The following is a 19,694-nucleotide window of genomic DNA, read 5'->3' on the forward strand; positions in this document are numbered from 1 at the left end:
GGACTCTCAAGAGTCTTCTTCAACACCACAGTTCAAAAGCATCAATTCTTCAGTGCTCAACTTTCTTTATAGTCCCAACTCTCATATCCATACATGACCACTGGAAAAACCATAGCCTTGACTAGACGGACCTTTGTTGGCAAAGTAATGTCTCTGCTTTTGAATATGCTGTCTAGGTTGGTCATAACTTTCCTTCCAAGGAGTAAGCGTCTTTTAATTTCATGGCTGCAGTCACCATCTGCAGTGATTTTTCACTGTAGAACTCTGGGTTGGAGTTTACATATTTTAGCCCTTTAAAACTGTCATTTAACACTATTGCTTCTTACTTTCACAGTTTCTGTTACAAAGTCAATTGCTTCTGTAAAAATAATCCTTTTTTCTTTAACTGCTTTTAAAAATGTATCTTTGTCTTTCATTTCGCTTTATTTTATGTATTTTATTTTCAGCAGTTTCACAGTGATGTGGTTTGGTATAGTTTGGATTTTTTGTGTGTTTTTGCTGCTTGTGGATTGCTGAGCTCTTCTTTCATTAGTCTTCAAATATAGTTTTTCCTCATTCTCTCTGTCTTCTCTCACAGGGATTATAGTTACTCATATTTTGTATCTATTGACTGTGTCCACGTGTCCCTAATGTTCTAATCTGTTTATCTGGGTTTTTTTTTTTCTGTGTTTTTGCTTCATTTTGCATGTTTTCTGTTGATTTTTCTTCAAATTTTTTAATTCTTCTGCTAGATCTTGTTTACCCTTAAATCCGTCCAATGAATTCTTAATTTTTAATATTGTTTTTATTCTAGTATGTTTGTTTAATTGGTTATGAAGGTTGCAGTTTTCTGTGAGTATTATCTTTTCTTACATTTTTTTCATCTTTTCCTCTACTTTTTAAAACTGTATTACTTACCATTAGTTTAAAGTCTGTTTCATTATCTGGATCATGAGTTTTCTATTGTCTATATTTTTTCTTGATTATCAGTCACATTGTTCTGACTCTTTATATTTCTGTCTTACACACACACACACACACACACACACACACACACACACACTGGATATTTTATATAAAAGAAGTTTTGAGACTCCAGCTGATATTTTCTATCAGAAAGAATTCTTTCTTTCCTCTTTCCTTTATGCTAATAGGATAAGGGCCTGATCCTCTCAGTTTAATCATGGATTGAACTAGTTCAGATATGAATTTTATCTACGGTTTATATCCATATTCCGAGGCCCTGGGCCCTCGACTGAGAGCCTAATGGGTCTTCATCTTCATAGTCGTGAAAAAGTACAAGAAATTGTCCTGCCTTTGAGAGTTTTGGGGCTTGGTTCTTTGACCTTTCAGTCCTTACAATTTCAAAATAAGGCATTTATCTTGAAGAGGAGATCGGCTGTGTTAGAAGTAGACCTCATCCTTCTGGTGGGACCTTGTCTGCTGAAGTCACAAAATTATGGGAATTTTCACTCTGTCTTTTTAGAAGCTTTCAGCCTAGCTTTGCAGCCCCAACATGCAGGCTCAAAACTCAGCAGATGTCCTCTGGGACAAACAGGCCATATTCATGGACCTCCTCAAATTCCAGTCTCATAGCAGCCTCATCAGTTTCTCTTTCCTCCAGTGAAGCTCCTCTGCACAGGCCAAGACTGACCGTTAATTCATGCCCAAATTTGGCAAATGTGCTCAGGAAAGAAAACAGTGTCAGCTACTTAAGAAATCCTCCTCATCCAGGTCTGGAATTCCAGTTCATCTAATCCTCATAATTTCTGTAACAATGCAGTATCTTTTAAAAAATGTATCTGATTTTTTCTAGTTGCTGGATCAGCAGCACCACATCATCATATCTGTTACATACTACATGGAAGCACAAGAAACACTGTCTTCTACCTGCCCACTGTAATTACTTTATCAACTTGTCTCCTAAGTTCTACTCTCGTCTCCTCCCCTCCCAGAGCAGCCGGAGTGTTCCCTTTTAAGTCTGCCCTGTCACTCACTTGCTCAAAACTCTCCAGTGGCTTCCCTTCAGACTTAAGATAAATTTAGGTTCATTTTCAGGGTCTACAAAATCCCACACAGTCTTATTGCTACTTCTTCTCTACCTAATCTCCCACCACTCTCCCCTTTGCTCACTCAATTCCAGCTATACTGATCTTCCTTCCATTTCTCAAAGACAGTAACATGTTCCCATCTCAGAATCTTTGCACTTGTTATAGACCATCTAGTGGATGGCTCTCCCTCAGCCTTCATAAGACTTTGCCTTTATTTCACTTGGGAGCTCTGTGCAGATGTCACCTTCACAAAGAGGACTTTCCTCACCTCTGTGTCTCCTTAACTTGCTGCTTTAGTTTTAATCATGGCATTTACCTAATATTATGTTGTGTCTTTTTTTGCCAATTTTCTTTTTTTTTTTTTTTTACCACCCCACTAGGTGGTAAGCTCCGTAAGAGTGGAAACTATGTTTTGTTCACTATTCTACCCCAGGACTTAAAATAATGTATAGCCTGTAGTAAATGCTTAATAACTTTGTGGAATGAATTAGATATTGCTTACCTTGAAGAATTATCAATTAAGGAGATGAATGATCAGAGTAAATTGAAAGTACTCTGCAGACTGTTTTAGAGCAGGTGGAGCACTGATGGAGTTGTCAGACAAGGCCTCAATAAGGTGGTGATTCTGGAGCTGAGTGTCAGAAACTGAGTATTGATGTATTCAGATCAGAAAGAACAGAGAATTCAACGTGTTTGAACAAACTGGTGTTCAGAAAACAGTGGAGCTACGACATGGGGGTGGGTGATAGGAAATGACATCAGACATATCTAGGAAGCAAGGCAGGGGCAAAATCACAAAGGTCTTTGGATATCAGAATAAAGAATTTGGATATCAGAATAAAGAATTTGGACCTTATCTTAAAGTCCAAATTTTTAAGGTAAGGAAAGATGCTATTAGATGTATATATTTGTATGTATTTCAATAGTCCTCACTGCAATAATCACACTAAAACTTTAAGTAAATTGATACAGAAAATCCCTGATTTGGTTGTCAGAACCCAGTTTCCACACATAAGTCCTTATCCCAACTCCCTGTGTAACCTAGGGAAGGCATCATTTCCTCTTCTGAGCCTCAGGTCTTCATTCTTAGCAGAAGACTGTAAGCTTCTAAGAGCCATTCCATCTCTGAGCCTGTGGTTGTTTATATGCTTGAACTAGGTTCTTTGGGAAGAAACGTGTAATATTTTTCCTACATTAGCCAGAAATAATTAAAACTTCCAATTCTGGCCAATCTAAATTCAGTTCTCCTCTGAGATTTTCTAACTTTTAGGTCAGATGCCAAGAGACTAGCTTCCTGGGATAAAACTATCCAAGCAGAAGTAGCAAGTCTTTTTTTCCCTCTGGCTGGGATGGGGATGCAGGTGGGAGGAGGGAGTGTTAGAATGAGTCTTTTTCTTGCAGTTGTGATTCCAAAGAATCCCTACCCTGCATCCGATGTGAACACTGAGAAGCCCAGCATCCACAGCAGCACCAAAACTGTCTTGGAGCATCAACCAGGGCAGAGGGGTCGTAAACCAGGAAAGAAGCGGGGCCGGACACCCAAGCCCCTAATTCCCCATCCCATCTCTACCCCATCCAAGTCAGCTGAGCCTTTGAAATTCCCAAAGAAGAGGGGTCCCAAACCTGGCAGTAAGGTAGGTAAAAATGTGGGTTTGCCAGCAAGGGATAAATGGTTATAAAGGGATAACTCATCCATATCCATCCATCTTAGAAAGGAATGTGTCTGACTCTATTCTCCACCTCGTGTGTGCTTTTAAGGAGAATCTCCTATATTGTCATCCCTACTTTAGCTACTTAGCTGGGAGTTGGTAATGTTAGAGATAAGATAGTATGGATAAGAAACAAATTTTTACTTTGAAAGTTACATTCATGGGAATTCTGGTCTGATATCTTCAATAGATGAAAGGCTCTGCTCCTAATTGTTACTAACCTTACACAAAGTGGATGCCCAGGTATGTGATCAGAAGGAGAAAACTGACACTGTAAATGTATTTATTTTTCTGTCCCTATACCTTCTTTTAAAAAAAAAAAAAAGGAAATTATTGATACTAAGGATCAGGCTCTATACTTGACACCATTACAGATCATATGATATTCACAAAACCCTAGGAGATAAGTAGTGTTAATGTTAAATAGTCAAGTAAATTGAGACTTAGAGATGGGAAATGACTTCCCTATAGTCACACAGCTAATCAATGGCAAAGGCTACAGAGATGGATCTCCAGATCTTCTAGTTCTAAGATCACTGCTGCCCCATCATATATTCACTCACATTTCCCGAGGAAGGTAACACTTAACCTCTGGTGTTGGAAAAAACTGCTGGGTCGAGCTTCACTGAGCACTGTTACTGAAAGTACCGCCTTTTAGTCATGACCAGGTCTCCATGTGTATCTTCCCTCAGAAAACCATTGATACGAAACTTCCTCAGCTGCTTCTCTAAGGCTTCCTTTGGCATCATCTTCTCCAATCACTTCCTAAGTCTCAGAGAATTTCTCTGCAACTCCCTCCCAAACTAGACTACCTGAGTTCCAGTGTGAAAATGATACCCAGTTCTCCTTAGGCATTCCATTCCAATTTCCTAAGTTCTTCTCTAGGTTTGATTGTTTGGGTGGGTTTGTTTTGTTTCTTAGCTCCAGCTGGCCTCAGTCCTTCTAGAATATAAGCTCCTGAAGGTCAAGAACCTAGTCTTCTCTTTTTCTCCTGCCCATGCCCTATATCTCAGTCTCTTAGGAAATGTTCAATATATGCAGGATGGATGGATGGATGGATGGATAGATAGATAGATGATTTTAGTGATGATTTCCAATTGAGAATATCCCTTATTTATTGGTTTTGAATTCTTGATGTCACATCCTGATCCTTCTATGTAATGCATAATACTCCCAATCTGTTGTCATTAACCCTTAACCCAGATCCTGATTCGTTTTTGTCTCCATTACTCTCTTCTCATTCTCATGTTATGGAGGAGAGGCTGAAGGCTCTAAAATTCCAAGGCCAAGGAAGTCATGCTTTTGATGATGTGAGGGCACCTTGACAGTTAGATTGAAAAGGGAGAAAACTTGTCCATGAGGTTCCAGAAACCAATAAGACAGAAAGAACCAATAAGCAGAAACTCAAGCAAATAGGCTTTGTCTCAACATAAAAGGAACAGTTAAATCAATTTCAAAATGCAAGTAGTAATCTCCCATCACTAGAGGCATTTCATCAGGTATTTCATCAAGTACCCAGGTACTGATATGGATGTTTTTAAGGAGTGGGATGTAAAAGTATTAGGTAGATAGTTGGATTAAGTAACTTTTAAGATCCTTCAAAGCTAAGAACTATAATTCTATGATTGCTTCAGCTCTGCTTTCAGGAAGTCCTAAACATAGTAACCAAAGTCCTTTTTCTTTCCAGTCCTCTTAAAAGCAATAACTTTCATCTAATACTGTATTTTATGGCCTGGCATTTGACTCCCTAATTCCCCTTCCTGTGATTTTGCCTATTCCTGTAAGTGTATAGGCCTCTACTTAACCCATGACCTGTATATTCATTTTTGAAGCAGAGTGATCTTGTGATAAGAGCATAGGCTTTGAAGCCAGAGAAACTTAGATTTATATCTCATCTCCAGTTGTTACCACTGTGTTGACTTTGAGAAAGCTTTGAGTAAGGCTAAGAGCCCCAATTTTCTCACCAATAGAATGGATAACATATGAATAGATATAATACATGTAAATGCACCTATCTCAATAATGCTTTCCATCTTTCTGCTTTTTTCTCCAATATTTGGGAACCAAAACTCACCAGGTTTGTTTCTTCAGGAACCCCCATGAAATCCTACCAACTCAGTAAAGTTGAACTATTTCCTTTCTTTCCTGACTCATTGCTCATTTAGATTTTTACTTGTGGCAATATCAAAAACAGGAGGAAATGTCCATGTCCTATGCATGCTTTGAATGTTATATAAGACTTTGCATGACTGCTTTGACAGGCAACGCCATCCTGTATATGTGCCTGCTGTCATTGGGCTCTCTCTCTGATACACTCCGAGAAGGCAGTCAGGTTTATACAGCTCCCAGAGTGGACCCTACATGTGACATTTAGTAAAAATGGATTTCTGGATCTCAGTGATGGTTATGTTTTCCTTGCATTCAGAAAGGCTTTTTAGAAAACTGTTTCTTTGAGGAAAAAACAACCTTCTGTGATCTTTCTCCCCCAGAGATTGCCCAGAACAGCATAGAGGAGATACTAGATTTTTCTCAAATCATTATTACTACTCCCATTATTGATATTCTATACTGTATGCTTCATTGAAAGACATTTATGATACTTATCATATGCCAAGTATCATGTCAGAATGGTAAGCAGAATCAGACCCTCAGGGAGCACCAAGCTAATAGGGGACACCAGTATATAAATACATAGCGAAAGTACATTGTAACAAATGCAACCATACAAAGTACAGAAATGGCACAAAAGAGACAGTAACTAGAGGACATCTAGAAAGGCTTCCTGGACAAACAGATATTTATAAGGTAAAAAAAAGTATTCTAGCAAAACAGATGGTTTATTATTATAAAGGCAAGGACTAGATAAAACTGCAGGTTTTTAGGGAAGTACTATAGTTAGAGATTACTGGAATACAAGGTTTAAGATAAGAAATGGCAGGTAATAAGCCAAAGAGGTAGGTAGAGGAAAGTAGTTTGTGGAATTAGGGGAAGGGATGTTTCCATTTTCAACAGAGAAACAAACTGATGTCAAAGTAGACTTAGGTCGCAGCATTTTTTTTTCCTTTTTTGCTTTTTTTCTGTCTAACTAATAAAAAATCCAGACTTCAGATAATAATACTGAATACATATAAAAGATAGTGAATTAAGCCCTGGCTATACAGAAGCCCAGAATCTTATACATAGATTGAGAGAATATTTACTAAGCATCTACTATTTTTGCAGCTTTGAACAAGAGGCTATTTGGGGGGAAAAAAAAAAAAAAATATATATATATATATATCATATGATATCACTTATATGTGAAATCTGGGATACAAATGAACTTATTTACAAAATAAACACACTGATATAGAAAACAAACTTACGGCTACCAAAGGGCAAAGTGGGAGAAGAGGTCGGTTGGGAGGTTGGTATTACCAGATGTACACTACTATATATAAAACAGATAAACAACAAGGTCCTGCTGTATAGCACAGGGAACTGTGTTCAATATATCGTAATAACCTGTAATGGAAAAGAATCTGAAAAAGAATACATATGTGTGTTTGCATATATATCTGACTCACTTTACCGTATACCAGAAACTAATACAACATTGTAAATCAGCTATACTTCAATTAAAATAAAAAAGAAAGAACACAGTCCCATCCACAAACGTATTCCAGTTTCATGGGTGCATTGAGTGCTAAGAATAGAGGAATGAGAAGACAAGTTACCTATCATGGGTAGCAAACTTTTCCTCATCCATTTTGACAGAGGAAACCTCGGACTTTGCTGAACCCACCACCCACCTCACCAACAACCAGCACCCCTGAACCGGACACCAGCACTGTACCCAAAGATGCTGCCACCATACCCAGCTCAGCCATGCAGGCCCCCACAGGTAAGAGCAGATCACAGTATTAGCTGCAACAGGCCCCAGGCCCCAGGGTCTGTACTGTCTCTCATACTGTACCAATAATTAGCCCCCTGTTGGGGCACACGCACTTAGTCGTGTCCTACTCTTTCAACTTCATGGACTATAACCCTCCAGTCTCCTCTGTCCATGGAATTTTTCAGGCAAAGATACTGGAGTGTGTTGCCATTTCCTCTTCCAGGGGCTCTTCCCAACCCAGGGATCAAAGCTGCATCTGCCTGCATCTCTGGCGGATTTTTACCCGCAAAGCCATCAGGGTAGCCCAATTAGCCCCCTATCCATTTATAAATCTAAACAGAATCTTTAAAAATTTTTAATTTGATGTTTGAAATAACTTCAGAGACATCTCCATTCTGTCAAAATGATCCAAGAAACTTCGGTAGATGTTCTGTGAACTTACAGTTGGGGATCTAGGGCTTGGGGGTGGGATGGACATGAAGCCAGCACCAGGAGCTCACTGGCTCAGTTTGTAATTACACCCATCCTTTCCAGTTTGGGACGCTCCCTACTTAGTGACCCTTTCCAGAACCCTTCCAGCATTATAGTTATTCTGCCACCACTCAAATATGTATGACACTGCTCTGGTTTTTTTAATTTTTGACGGTGGCAATTTTTGGTACTGTGAAAGTGTTTTTTATTTTGGAGACAAATCAGTGCATGTTTGATTCAAAGCAAAATCTGATAACCATAGTGAGTGGGTAATCACTTGGGTTGTGCATATCTGTTCCCATTTCATAAACTATAAGAAGGTAATTCTAAAAGAGCTACCCCTTTAGAATAGATGTACAGCCTCCCAGTGGGGTAACTATTGACAAAAAGAACAATATTCATTTTTATGTGTAAATTAAGATACATGTGTGAAAACGTCTTCTTAGGGAAATCTAAGGAACTGGAATGAATGATCCTCATGGAAGTTAAGGTAGCCTTTTTCTTAGGAGTTGAGTTTGTCTCCACCCTAGAATGTTAGTGCTTGAAGGGAAGCCCAGTCATTTCCTCTCCAAATAACCTTTGGAAAAGAACAGAGCCTCCTGGTAACATTTATGTTCAGCTCTCATCAGGGTACTATCACATTATTTCTCCAAATGTGTCTTATGCATCTAGCCTCAGCCAGTTACTGGGTTTGCTTAGTCCAAAAATGTTACTAGATTGATAAACAAAGCTTAGCTTAGCTCCATGGATGAGGAAGTAAAGATAGAGGAACACCTCGGCGAAGATATTAATTCCATTTTCTAACCTATAACATGCCCACTAGATTCCTGTATACCTGCTTGTTTACTCCATATGATTCTAAATATCAGTTAGGTGCCTGGATGCATTTTCAACAAAACCTAGATGATTCATACTAGTGGAAGCCTCATGACTGTGCCTCACTACTCATTTAAAATGATGTAACTCATCTCTTCTGGTGGTCACTATGCTGAAATCCATCCCTTGGTCTGAATCTCATAGCTAAGAAAAATGGCAACTTCACTTTGTATCCCTGTTTCTTGCTCTTGGCCAGGCTATAGCAGTTTTCACTGATCACTGTTTCACCATCCTGACTGGACCTTTGCTCTTTCTGTGTGATCTTGCTTTCACTTCCTTTTCTGATCTCAGTTTACACACCTATACAGTGATACAGTTAGTCCAAGTTACCTTTATAGATGCTTCAACTGTTAACAATAAAAGCTATCATAGATTGAAAGCTGTGTGCCATGCTATATCCTTTATTACCAACCTTTCATTTTTTTTAACTGCACAACACTTTTTATTTTCTTCAGAATTATATACATGAGAACAGTTTAAAGGAAAAATAGACTACAAGAATTATTATAAAAAGAAGAGGAACAGACCCCCTCTATCCCCTGTCATTTACTTCTCACAGAAGGCAGTCACTTTTAATTTAGCTGATTCTTTTATTTACTTTCATATATGTAAATAGAATGCTTATAATGGCTTTTTTTTAAACTTGAGGTATTTTTGTACCAACACACTTTAACTCTTCCTTTTCTTTTTTTGGCAACCCAGGATTTAACTCTTCTTAATCTCTTTGCCTGTTACCCACCCACACATACTTCCCTGTCTTAATAAGATGATATGATTATGATTAGATTTAAATTCAATAGTGTGTTATTGTAACTTGTTTTATGCTAGTCTCAATTGAGCCATGTAGAGTACTATGATTACTTTTCCTTTGTTGTACAAAACTTTGTTTTAGATTAAATCTTGACCTTTTTTGTTATGTGTTTATTTTGCTATGTACTTACTAGCTCAGCCTTACAGTCTCTTACTGCTGTATACATCTTTCTTCTTTATGTTCAAGCATGTTCATCTCTCTTTCATGTTATCCCAGTTTGCTCCTTTATTTTACAATGTAATCTTTATTTTACCATGGAATCTTCCCTAGATTTTTATTTTCAGTTTTGTGTGAAGCCTGTTTATTCTCTTTGAAGCTTCTCTTCATCCCCATTATTCTGAAATTTCACCTAGAATATGAGTATTTTTACTCACCATGTGAACATATAGTGTGCCCATTCCATCATTTGGTTTCTTGAAATTTTATTAAATTCATCAATGATTTTCCCTCACTTTTTATCTAATTACTCTTCCTGGCATATGTTCAGATGTTGAACCTCCTGAAGTCATCCTTTGTATTCTTGACCCTCTTTCTTCTTATTCCTATTCTCTTTGTCTTTTTGTTCAACTTTCTTCAAGCTTTCCACAACTGTATCTTCTAAACTCTTTATTGAGTTTCTTATTCCTGGAAATTTTTTTTAAATTATCATTATTTCTCTAGTGGCATTTTCCAAAGGGTATTTGGTGGAAAACTAGTCCTGCAAAATGCTCTGCATAAAGGGACTTTACATACATTTAGGAATTTGGTCACATATGTTTAGAAAATGCCTACACTCTCCTTACCCACTCTTGGTATTTGCATCTGCTATGAAGAACTCTTGTTTTATCGATTTTTTACTAGATTATTTTTCTTTTTTAGATTCACAACAAATTTGAGCAGGAGGTATAGAATATATTTCCCATATACTCCTTACCCCCGACACGTTTCCCCTTCTCCATCATCAGCGTCCCCCACCAGTATAGTGCATTTGTTCATTGATGAGCATCATCACCCCACAAGGTCCATAGTTTACATTAGAGATCTTACTTGGTGGTGTACTTTCTATGGATTTTGACAAATATATAATGACAAGTATCCACCATTATAGAATCTTACAAAATAATTTAACTGCTCTAAAAATCCTTTGTCCTCTGCCTAGTCATTCTTACCTCCCCACTCATCTCTGACAGCCACTGACCTTTTTACTGTCTCTATAATTTTACCTTTTCCAGAATGTCATAAAATTTAAATCATTCAATATACTTAGCCTTTTCAGATTGGTGTTTTCATTTAATGATATATATTTAAATTTCATCTGTGTCTTTTCGTGGCTTGATAGCTCACTTCTCAAGTGCTGAATAACATACCATTGTCTGGCTATACCAGCAGTTTTATAGTTTGAATTTTATGTTTAGGTCTGTATCTATTTTGAGTTAATTTTTGTGAAGGGTATAAAATCTATGTCTAGGTTCACTTTTTTGTGTGTGTCTATCCAGTTGTCTCAGTACTATTTGTTGAACAAACTTGAAAAAACGTATCTTTGTTCCATTGTACTGCATTTGCTCCTTTGTCAGAGATCAGTTCACTGTATTCGTGTTGGACTATTTTGGGGTTCTGTTTCATTGATTTGTCTGTTCTTTCACCAACGCCAAAGCAAAACAATGCCCAGTTGTGGATGTGACTGGTGATGGAAGTAGAGTCCGATGCTGTGAAGAACATTATTGCATGGGAACCTGGAATGTCAGGTCCATGAATCAAGGTAAATTGGAAGTGGTGAAACAGGAGATGGCAAGTGTGAACATCGACATTTTAGGAATCAGTGAACTAAAACGGACGGGAATGGGCAAATTTAATTCAGATGACTGTTACATCTAAACTATGGGCAAGAATCCCTTAGAAGAAATGGAGTAGCCATCATAGTCAACAAAAGAGTCTGAAATGAGTACTTGAATGCAGTCTCAAAAACAACAGGATGATCTATGTTTGTTTCCAAGGCAAACCAGAAATCAATACCACAGTAATCCAAGTCTATGCCCCAACACACTAATGCTGAAGAAGCTGAAGTTGAATGGTTCTATGATGACCTACAAGACCTTCTAGAACTAACACCAAAAAAAAAAAGATGTCCTTTTCATCATAGGGGACTGGAATGCAAAAGTAGGAAGTCAAGAGATACCTGGAGTAACAGCCAAGTTTGGCCTTGGAGTACAAAATGAAGCAGGGCAAAGGCTAACCGAGTTTTGCCAACAGAACACAATGATTGTAGCAAACACCCTCTTCCAGCAACACAAGAGAAGACTCTACACGTGGACATCACAAGATGGTCAATACTGAAATCAGATTGATTATATTCTTTGCAGCCAAAGATGGAGAAGCTCTCTATACAGTCAACAAAAACAAGAATGGGAGCTGACTGTGGCTCAAATCATGAATTCCTTATTGCCAAATTCAAACTTGAAGAAAGTAGGGAAAACTGCCAGACCATTCAGTAGACCACTAAACCAAATCCCTTATGATTATACAGTGGAAGTGACAAATAGAGTCAATCTATTAGATTGAATAGATTAGATCTGATAGAGTGCCTGAAGAACTGTGGATGGAGGTTTATAACATTGTACAGAAGTCTGTGATCAAAACCATCCCCAAGAAAAAGAAATGCAAAAAGGCAAAATGGTTGTCTGAAGAAGCCTTATAAATACCTGAGAAAAGAAGAGAAGCGAAAGGCAAAAAAGAAAAGGGAAGAAATAGCCATCCAAATGCAGAGTTCCAAAGAATAGCAGGGAGAGATAAGAAAACCTTCCTAAGTGATCAATGCAAAGAAATGGAGGAAAACAATAGAATGGGTAAGACTAGAGATCTCTTCAAGAAAATTAGAGATACCAAGGGAACATTTCATGCAAAGATGGGCACAATAAAGGACAGAAATGGTATGGACCTAACAGTAGCAGAAGATATTAAGAAGAGGTGGCACTAATACACGGAACTATACAAAAAAGATCTTAATGACCCAGATAACCATGATGGTGTGATCACTCACCTAGAGCCAGACATCCTGGAGTGCGAAGTCAAGTGGGCCTTAGGAGATATCACTATGAACAAAACTAGTGGAGATGATGGAATTCCAGCTGAGCTATTTCAAATCCCAAATGGTGATGCTGCAAAAGTGCTGCACTCAATATGCCAGCAAATGTGGAAACTCAGCAGTGGCCCCAGAACCTGAAAAGATCAGTTTTCATTCCAATCCCAAAGAAAGGCAGTGCCAAAGAATGCTCAAGCTACCACACAATTGCGCTTATCTCACACGCTAGCAAAGTAATACTGATAGTTCTCCAAACCAAGCTTCAGCAATACGTGAGCCATGAACTTCCAGACTTTCAAACTGGATTTAGAAAAGGCAGAGAACTCAAATTTCCAACATCCGTTAGATCATCGAAAAAGCAAGAGAGTTCCAGGAAAATATCTCTTTCTGTTTTATTGACTATGCCAAAGCCTTTGACTGTGTGGATCATGACAAACTGTGGAAAATTCTTAAAGAGATGGGAATACCAGACCACCTGACCTGCCTCCTGAGAAATCTGTATGCAGGTCAAGACGCAACAGTTAGAATTGGACATGAAACAACGGCAACAGTTAGAACTGGACACGAAACAACAGACTAGTTCCAAGTCGGTAAAGGAGCCCGTGAAGGCTGTATATTGTCACCCTGCTTATTTAACTTATATGCAGAGTTGCTGCTGCTGCTACTGCTAAGTCGCTTCAGTCGTGTCCGACTCTGTGCGACCCCATAGACGGCAGCCCACCAGGCTCCCCCGTCCCTGGGATTCTCCAGGCAAGAATACTGGAGTGGGTTGCCGTTTCCTTCTCCAGTGTGTGAAAGTGAAAAGTGAAAGTGAAGTCGCTCAGTCGTGTCCCAACTCTTAGCGACCCCATGGACTGCGGCCCACCAGGGTCCTCCGTCCATGGGATTTTCCAGGCCAGAGTACTGGAGTGGGGTGCTATTGCCTTCTCCGATATGCAGAGTATATAATACAAAATGCTGGGCTGGATGACGCACAAGCTGGAATCAAGACTGCCGGGAGAAATAGCAATAACCTCAGATATGCCTATGACATCACTGTAATGGCAGAAAGCAAAAAGGAACTAAAGAGCCTCTTGATGAAAGTGAAAGAGGAGAGTGAAAAAGCTGGCTTAAAACTCAACATTCAAAAAACTAAGATCATGGCATCGGGTCCCATCACTTCATGGCAAATAAATGTGGAAACAATGGAAACAAGTGACAGACTTTGTTTTCTCGGGCTCCAGTATCACTGCAGATGGTGACTGCAGCCATGAAATTTTTTAAGACGCTTGCCCCTTGGAAGAAAAGTTCTGACCAATCTAGACAGCATATTAAAAAACAGAGACATTACTTTGCTGACAAAGGTCTGTCTAGTCAAAGTTATGGTTCTGGTTTTTCCGGTAGTCATGTATAGATGTGAGAGTTGGACTATAAAGAAAGCTGAGTGCTGAAGTTTTGATGCCTTTAAACTGTAGTGCTGGAGAAGACCCTTGAGTGTCCTGTGGACTGCAAAGGGATCAAACCAGTCAATCCTAAAGGAAATCAGTCCTGAATATTCATTAGAAGGACTGATGCTGAAGCTGAAGTTCCAATACTTTGGCCACCTGATGCGAAGAACTGACTGATTGGAAAAGACCCTGGGAAAGATTGAAGGCAGGAGGAAAAGGGGATGACGGAGGATGAGATGGTTGGATGGCATCACCGACTCAATGAACATGAGTTTGAGCAAGCTCCAGGAGTTGGTAATGGACAGGGAAGCCTGGCATGCTGCAGTCCATGGGGTGGCAAAGTGTCGAATATGACTGAGCAACTAAACTGAACTCAACTCACCAACACCATACTGTCTTGAAGTTGGGTAGTATCAGTCCTCCAACTTTGTCCTTCCCCTTCAGTATTGTGTTGGCTATTCAGGGTTTTTCCCTCTCTGTATAAACTTTAGAAGCAGTTTGTTGATAGCCACAAAATAACTTGCTGGGATTTGGATTGGGATTGCCTTGAGTCTATAGATCAAGTTGAGAAGAATGGGCATCTCAACAATATTGAGTCTTCCTATCCATGAACATGGGGATATCTCTCCCATTTATTTAGGTTTTTTATTATTATTTTACTCATCAGAGTTTTATAGTTTTCCTCATATAAATATTGTACATATTTTGCTAGATTTATACCTGGGTATTTTATTTTTGAAGGTGCTACAAGGTAAATGGTATTGTTTTTAATTTCAAATTATACTTATTCATTACTGTTTTATAGGAAAGGATTGACTTTTGTATATTTATACCTTGCAATCTTGTTACAACTGCTTATTAGTTCTGTGAATTATTTTTGCATTCTCTCCATAGATGATCATGTCATCTACAGACAAAAGGAAGTTTTATTTCTTCCTTCCCAAACTGTATATCTTTTATTTCCTTTTCTCATCCTATTACATTAGTTAGGACTTTGAGTACAGGGTTAAAACCTGTGGTAAGAGGAAACATCCTTACCTTGTTCCTGATCTTAGTGGGAAAACTTCTAGTTTTTCACTGTTAAGTATGATGTTGACTGTGGGGGTTTTGTTGACATTCTTTATGAAGTTGAGGAAGTTCTCCTCTCTTCCTAGTTTGTTGAAAGTTTCCATCATGAATAGGTCTTGGACTTTTTGCCACATGTTTTTTCTGCATCTATTGATATGTGATATTTCTTCTTTAGCTTCTTGATGTGATGGATTACATTGATTTTCAAATGAAGAGTTTGGAAATACATACATGCAATAAACTCCATTTGATTTTAGTGTATAATTCATTTTGCATGTTGTTGAATTCAGTTTGCTTATATTTTTGTTGAGGATTTTTGCCTCTGTTCATGAGAGATATTGGTCTGTAATTTTCTTGTGAAGTTGTTGTCTCATTTTGGTGTAGCGGTAATGCTGTCCTCATAAATGAGCTAAGAGGTACTCTCTCTGCTTCTGTTTCTGAAAGAGATTATAGAGAATTGGTAGAATGTGGTTTTTTTTAATGTTTGGTAGAATTCACCAGTAAATCCCATCTGAGCCAAGTGCTTTCTATTTTGGAAGGTTATTAATTATTGATTCAGTTTCAATAAATATAGGCCTATTCAGAATGTCTTTTTCTTTTTGTGTGAGTTTCGGTAGAATGTGTCTTTCACCAAATTGGTCCATTTCATCTTGATATCAAATTTGTCAGCATAGAATTAGTCATAGTACCTTTTAATGACCATGGATCTGTAGTGATCCATCTCTTTCAATATCTGATATTAGTAATTTGTGTCATCTCTCTTTTATTATTAGCATATCTAAAGGCTTATTGGTTTTATTGATCTTTTCAAGGAACCAACCTTTGGTTTGGGGCTTCCCTGCTGGATCTGACACTTAAGAATCTGCCTGCAATGCAGGAGACCTGTGTTCAATCACTGGGCCTAGAAGATCCCCTGGAGAAGGGAATGGCTACCCACTCCAGTATTCTTGCCTGGAGAATTCTATGGACAGAGAAGCCTGACAGGCTACAGTCCATGGGGTCACAGAGGTAGACACAACTAAGCAACTAACACTTTCACTTTCAACCTTTTGTTTCATTGATTTTTCTCTGTTGACTTCTAATTTTCATTCATTGATTTGTGCTCTAATTTATACTGTTTCTTTTCTTCTGCTTATTTGGATTTAGTTTTCTTTTTAAAATTTCGTGAAGTGGAAGCTTAGATTATTGACTTTAGGTCTTTCTTCTTTTATAATGTATGCACTCAGTGCTGTAAATTTCCCTCTATTCACTGCTTTGGCTGTATCCCACAGATTTTGATAAGTTATGTTTTCATGTTCATTTAGTTGAAAATATCTTTAAATGTCTCTTGAGATTTCTAATTTGACCCACGTGATACTTAGAAATATGTTCTTTAAGCACCAAGTATTTAGCGATTTTTCACTTATCTTTCTGTTTCTGATTTTTTGTTTAATTCCATTGTCATCTAAGGGCATACATACTGTATGATTTCTGTTCTTTTAAATTTGTTAAGGTATGTTTTGGGCTTCCCTGGTAGCTTAGCTGGTAAAGAATCCCCCTGCAATGCAGAAGACCCCAGTTCGATTCCTGAGTCAGGAAGATCCATTGGAGGATAGGTTACCCACTCCAGTGTTCTTGGGCTTCCCTTGTGGCTCAGCTGGTAAAGAATCTGCCTGCCGTGTGGAAGACCTGGGTTTGATTCCTGGGTTGGAAAGATCCCCTGGAGAAGGGAATAGCTACCCACTCCAGTATTCTGGCCTGGAGAATTCCATGGACTGTATAGTGCTTTTTATGTGTTGGTGAATGTTTGATGTGACCTTGAGAAGAATATGTGTTCTCTGTTGTTGGGTGAAGTAGCCTCTAATATCAATTATATCCAGTTGACTGATGGTGCTTTGGAGTTCAACTATGTCCTCCTGCCTGCTGAATATGTTCATTTCTGATAGAGGACATATCAAGATCTCCATCCATAATAATGGATTCATCAATTTCTCCTGCAAGGAGGAAAAATTCATCTATTTCTCCTGTGTCAATTTTTGCCTCCCATATTTTGTTGTTAGAGGCATACACCATAAGAATCGATATGTCTTCTTGGCTGTTTGACCTTTGATATCATGTAATGCCCCTTTTTATCTGAAAACTTTCCTTGCTCTGAAATCTGCTCTGTCTGAAATTAATAAATTAATAAAGCTACTCCCACTTTCCTTTGATTACTGTTAGCATGGCATATCTTTCTCCATCCCTTTATCTTTAACCTATGTGTATCTTTATATTTAAAGTTGGTTTCTTTTAAACAACATGAAGTTGGGTCTCATTTCTTGATCCACTTTGAGAATCTCTTTCTTTTAACTGATGTACTTAGATCAGTTCAGTTCAGTTGCTCAGTTGTGTCTGACTCTTTGCAACCCCATGAATTGCAGCACACCAGGCCTCCCTGTCCATCACCAACTCCCAGAGTTCACTCAAACTCACGTCCGTCAAGTCAGTGATGCCATCCAGCCATCTCATCCTCTGTTGTCCCCTTCTCCTCCTGCCCCCAATCCCTCCCAGCATCAGAGTCTTTTCCAATGAGTCAACTCTTCGCATGAGGTGGCCAAAATATTGGAGTTTCAGCTTTAGCATCAGTCCTTCCAAAGAACACCCAGGGCTGATCTCCTTCAGAATGGACTGGTTGGATCTCCTTGCAGTCCAAGGGACTCTCAAGAGTCTTCTCCAACACCACAGTTCAAAAGCATCAATTCTTCAGCGCTCAGCTTTCTTCACAGTCCAACTCTCACATCCATACATGACCACTGGAAAAACCATAGCCTTGACTAGACGGACCTTTGTTGGCAAAGTAACATCTCTGCTTTTGAATATGCTATCTAGATTGGTCATAACTTTCCTTTCAAGGAGTAAGCGTCTTTTAATTTCATGGCTGCAGTCACCATCTGCAGTGATTTTGGAGCCCAAAAAAAGGTCTGACACTGTTTCCACTGTTTCCCCATCTATCTGCCATGAAATGAAGGGACCAGATGCCATGATCTTCGTTTTCTGAATGTTGAGCTTTAAGTCAACTTTTTCACTCTCCTCTTTCACTTTCATCAAGAGGCTTTTGAGTTCCTCTTCACTTTCTGCCATAAGGGTGGTGTCATCTGCAAATCTGAGATTATTGATATTTCTCCTGGCAATCTTGATTCCAGCTTGTGCTTCTTCCAGCCCAGCGTTTCTCATGATGTATTCTGCATATAAGCTAAATAAGCAGGGTGACAGTACACAGCCTTGACGTACTCCTTTTCCTATTTGGAACCAGTCTCTTGTTCCATGTCCAGTTCTAACTGTTGCTTCCTGACCTGCATACAGGTTTCTCAAGAGGCAGGTCAGGTGGTCTGGTATTCCCATCTCTTTCAGAATTGTCTACAGTTTGTTATGATCCACACAGTCAAAGGCTTTGGCATAGTCAATAAGCAGAAGTAGATGTTTTTCTGGAACTCTCATCCTTTTTCCATGATCCAGCGGATGTTGGCAATTTGATCTTTAGATCATTGACATCTAAAATGTTTGTTGATATAATTGGATACATATCTACCATATTTATTACAGTTTTTTTTTTTTGCCCTTGTACTTTGTCCTATTTTTGTCTTACACTATTTTTCTGCCTTTCATGGCTTTTAATTGAGCATTTTGTATGATTCCATTCTTTCTCCTTTCTTAGCGTATCATTTTTACTTCTTTTTTACTTTTTAAAATGATTACCCTCAAGTTTGTGATATACATAAGTAATCTAAGTCTACTTTCAAATAACACTATACCACTTCACAGATATAAAAATCCTAATTCCTCCTTTCCATCCTTTGTATGATTACTGTCATTCACTTCACTTAGGGATAAGTACACATAAGCATGTATATATACATATACATGCAAACATATATAATCTAATATATTGTTGCTATTTTTATTTTGAACAAATATCTTATCTGTTATATCGAGCTTCCTGCATAGCTCAGCTGGTAAAGAATCCACCTGCAATACAGGAGACCCCTGTTCCATTCCTGGGTTGGGAAGTTCCCCTGGAGAAGGGATAGGCTACTCATTCCAGTATTCTTGGGCTTCCCTGATGGCTCAGGCGGTAAAGAATCTGCCCGCGATGCAGGAGACTTGGATTCGATCCCTGGGTTGGGAAGATCCAAGTGGCAACCCACTCCAGTATTCTTGCCTGGAGAATCCCTATGGACCAAGGAGCCTGGCAGGCTACAGTCTATGGGGTCACAAAGAATTGGACATGACTGAGCAACCAAGCCTCCATCTGTTAGATCAGTTAAGAATGAGAAAATTGAGTTCTTATTTTGCCTTCACCTATTCCTCCTCCTGCTCTTCTTTTCTTTGTGTAGATCCAAGTTTCTGACCTA

General features: G+C 38.7%; 1 protein-coding gene across 11 annotated transcripts in view; it reads left to right on the forward strand.

The window, feature by feature from the left end:
* SCMH1 (Scm polycomb group protein homolog 1) overlaps window positions 1-19,694 on the forward strand; it is a 224,371-nt gene that overhangs the window by 179,527 nt on the left and 25,150 nt on the right. For 10 of the 11 annotated variants that reach the window (XM_061412328.1, XM_061412331.1, XM_061412332.1 and 7 more), the window contains 2 exons: window positions 3,432-3,664; window positions 7,496-7,622. The exons of the other annotated variant lie outside the window; for it this stretch is intronic. In XM_061412328.1, coding sequence (XP_061268312.1) covers window positions 3,432-3,664; window positions 7,496-7,622 — 360 coding nt within the window. The remainder of the gene's footprint in view (window positions 1-3,431; window positions 3,665-7,495; window positions 7,623-19,694) is intronic. 11 annotated transcript variants of the gene reach the window in all.

Source organism: Bos javanicus, chromosome 3 (genome assembly GCF_032452875.1).
Source record: "Bos javanicus breed banteng chromosome 3, ARS-OSU_banteng_1.0, whole genome shotgun sequence".
Lineage (NCBI taxonomy): Eukaryota > Metazoa > Chordata > Mammalia > Artiodactyla > Bovidae > Bos > Bos javanicus.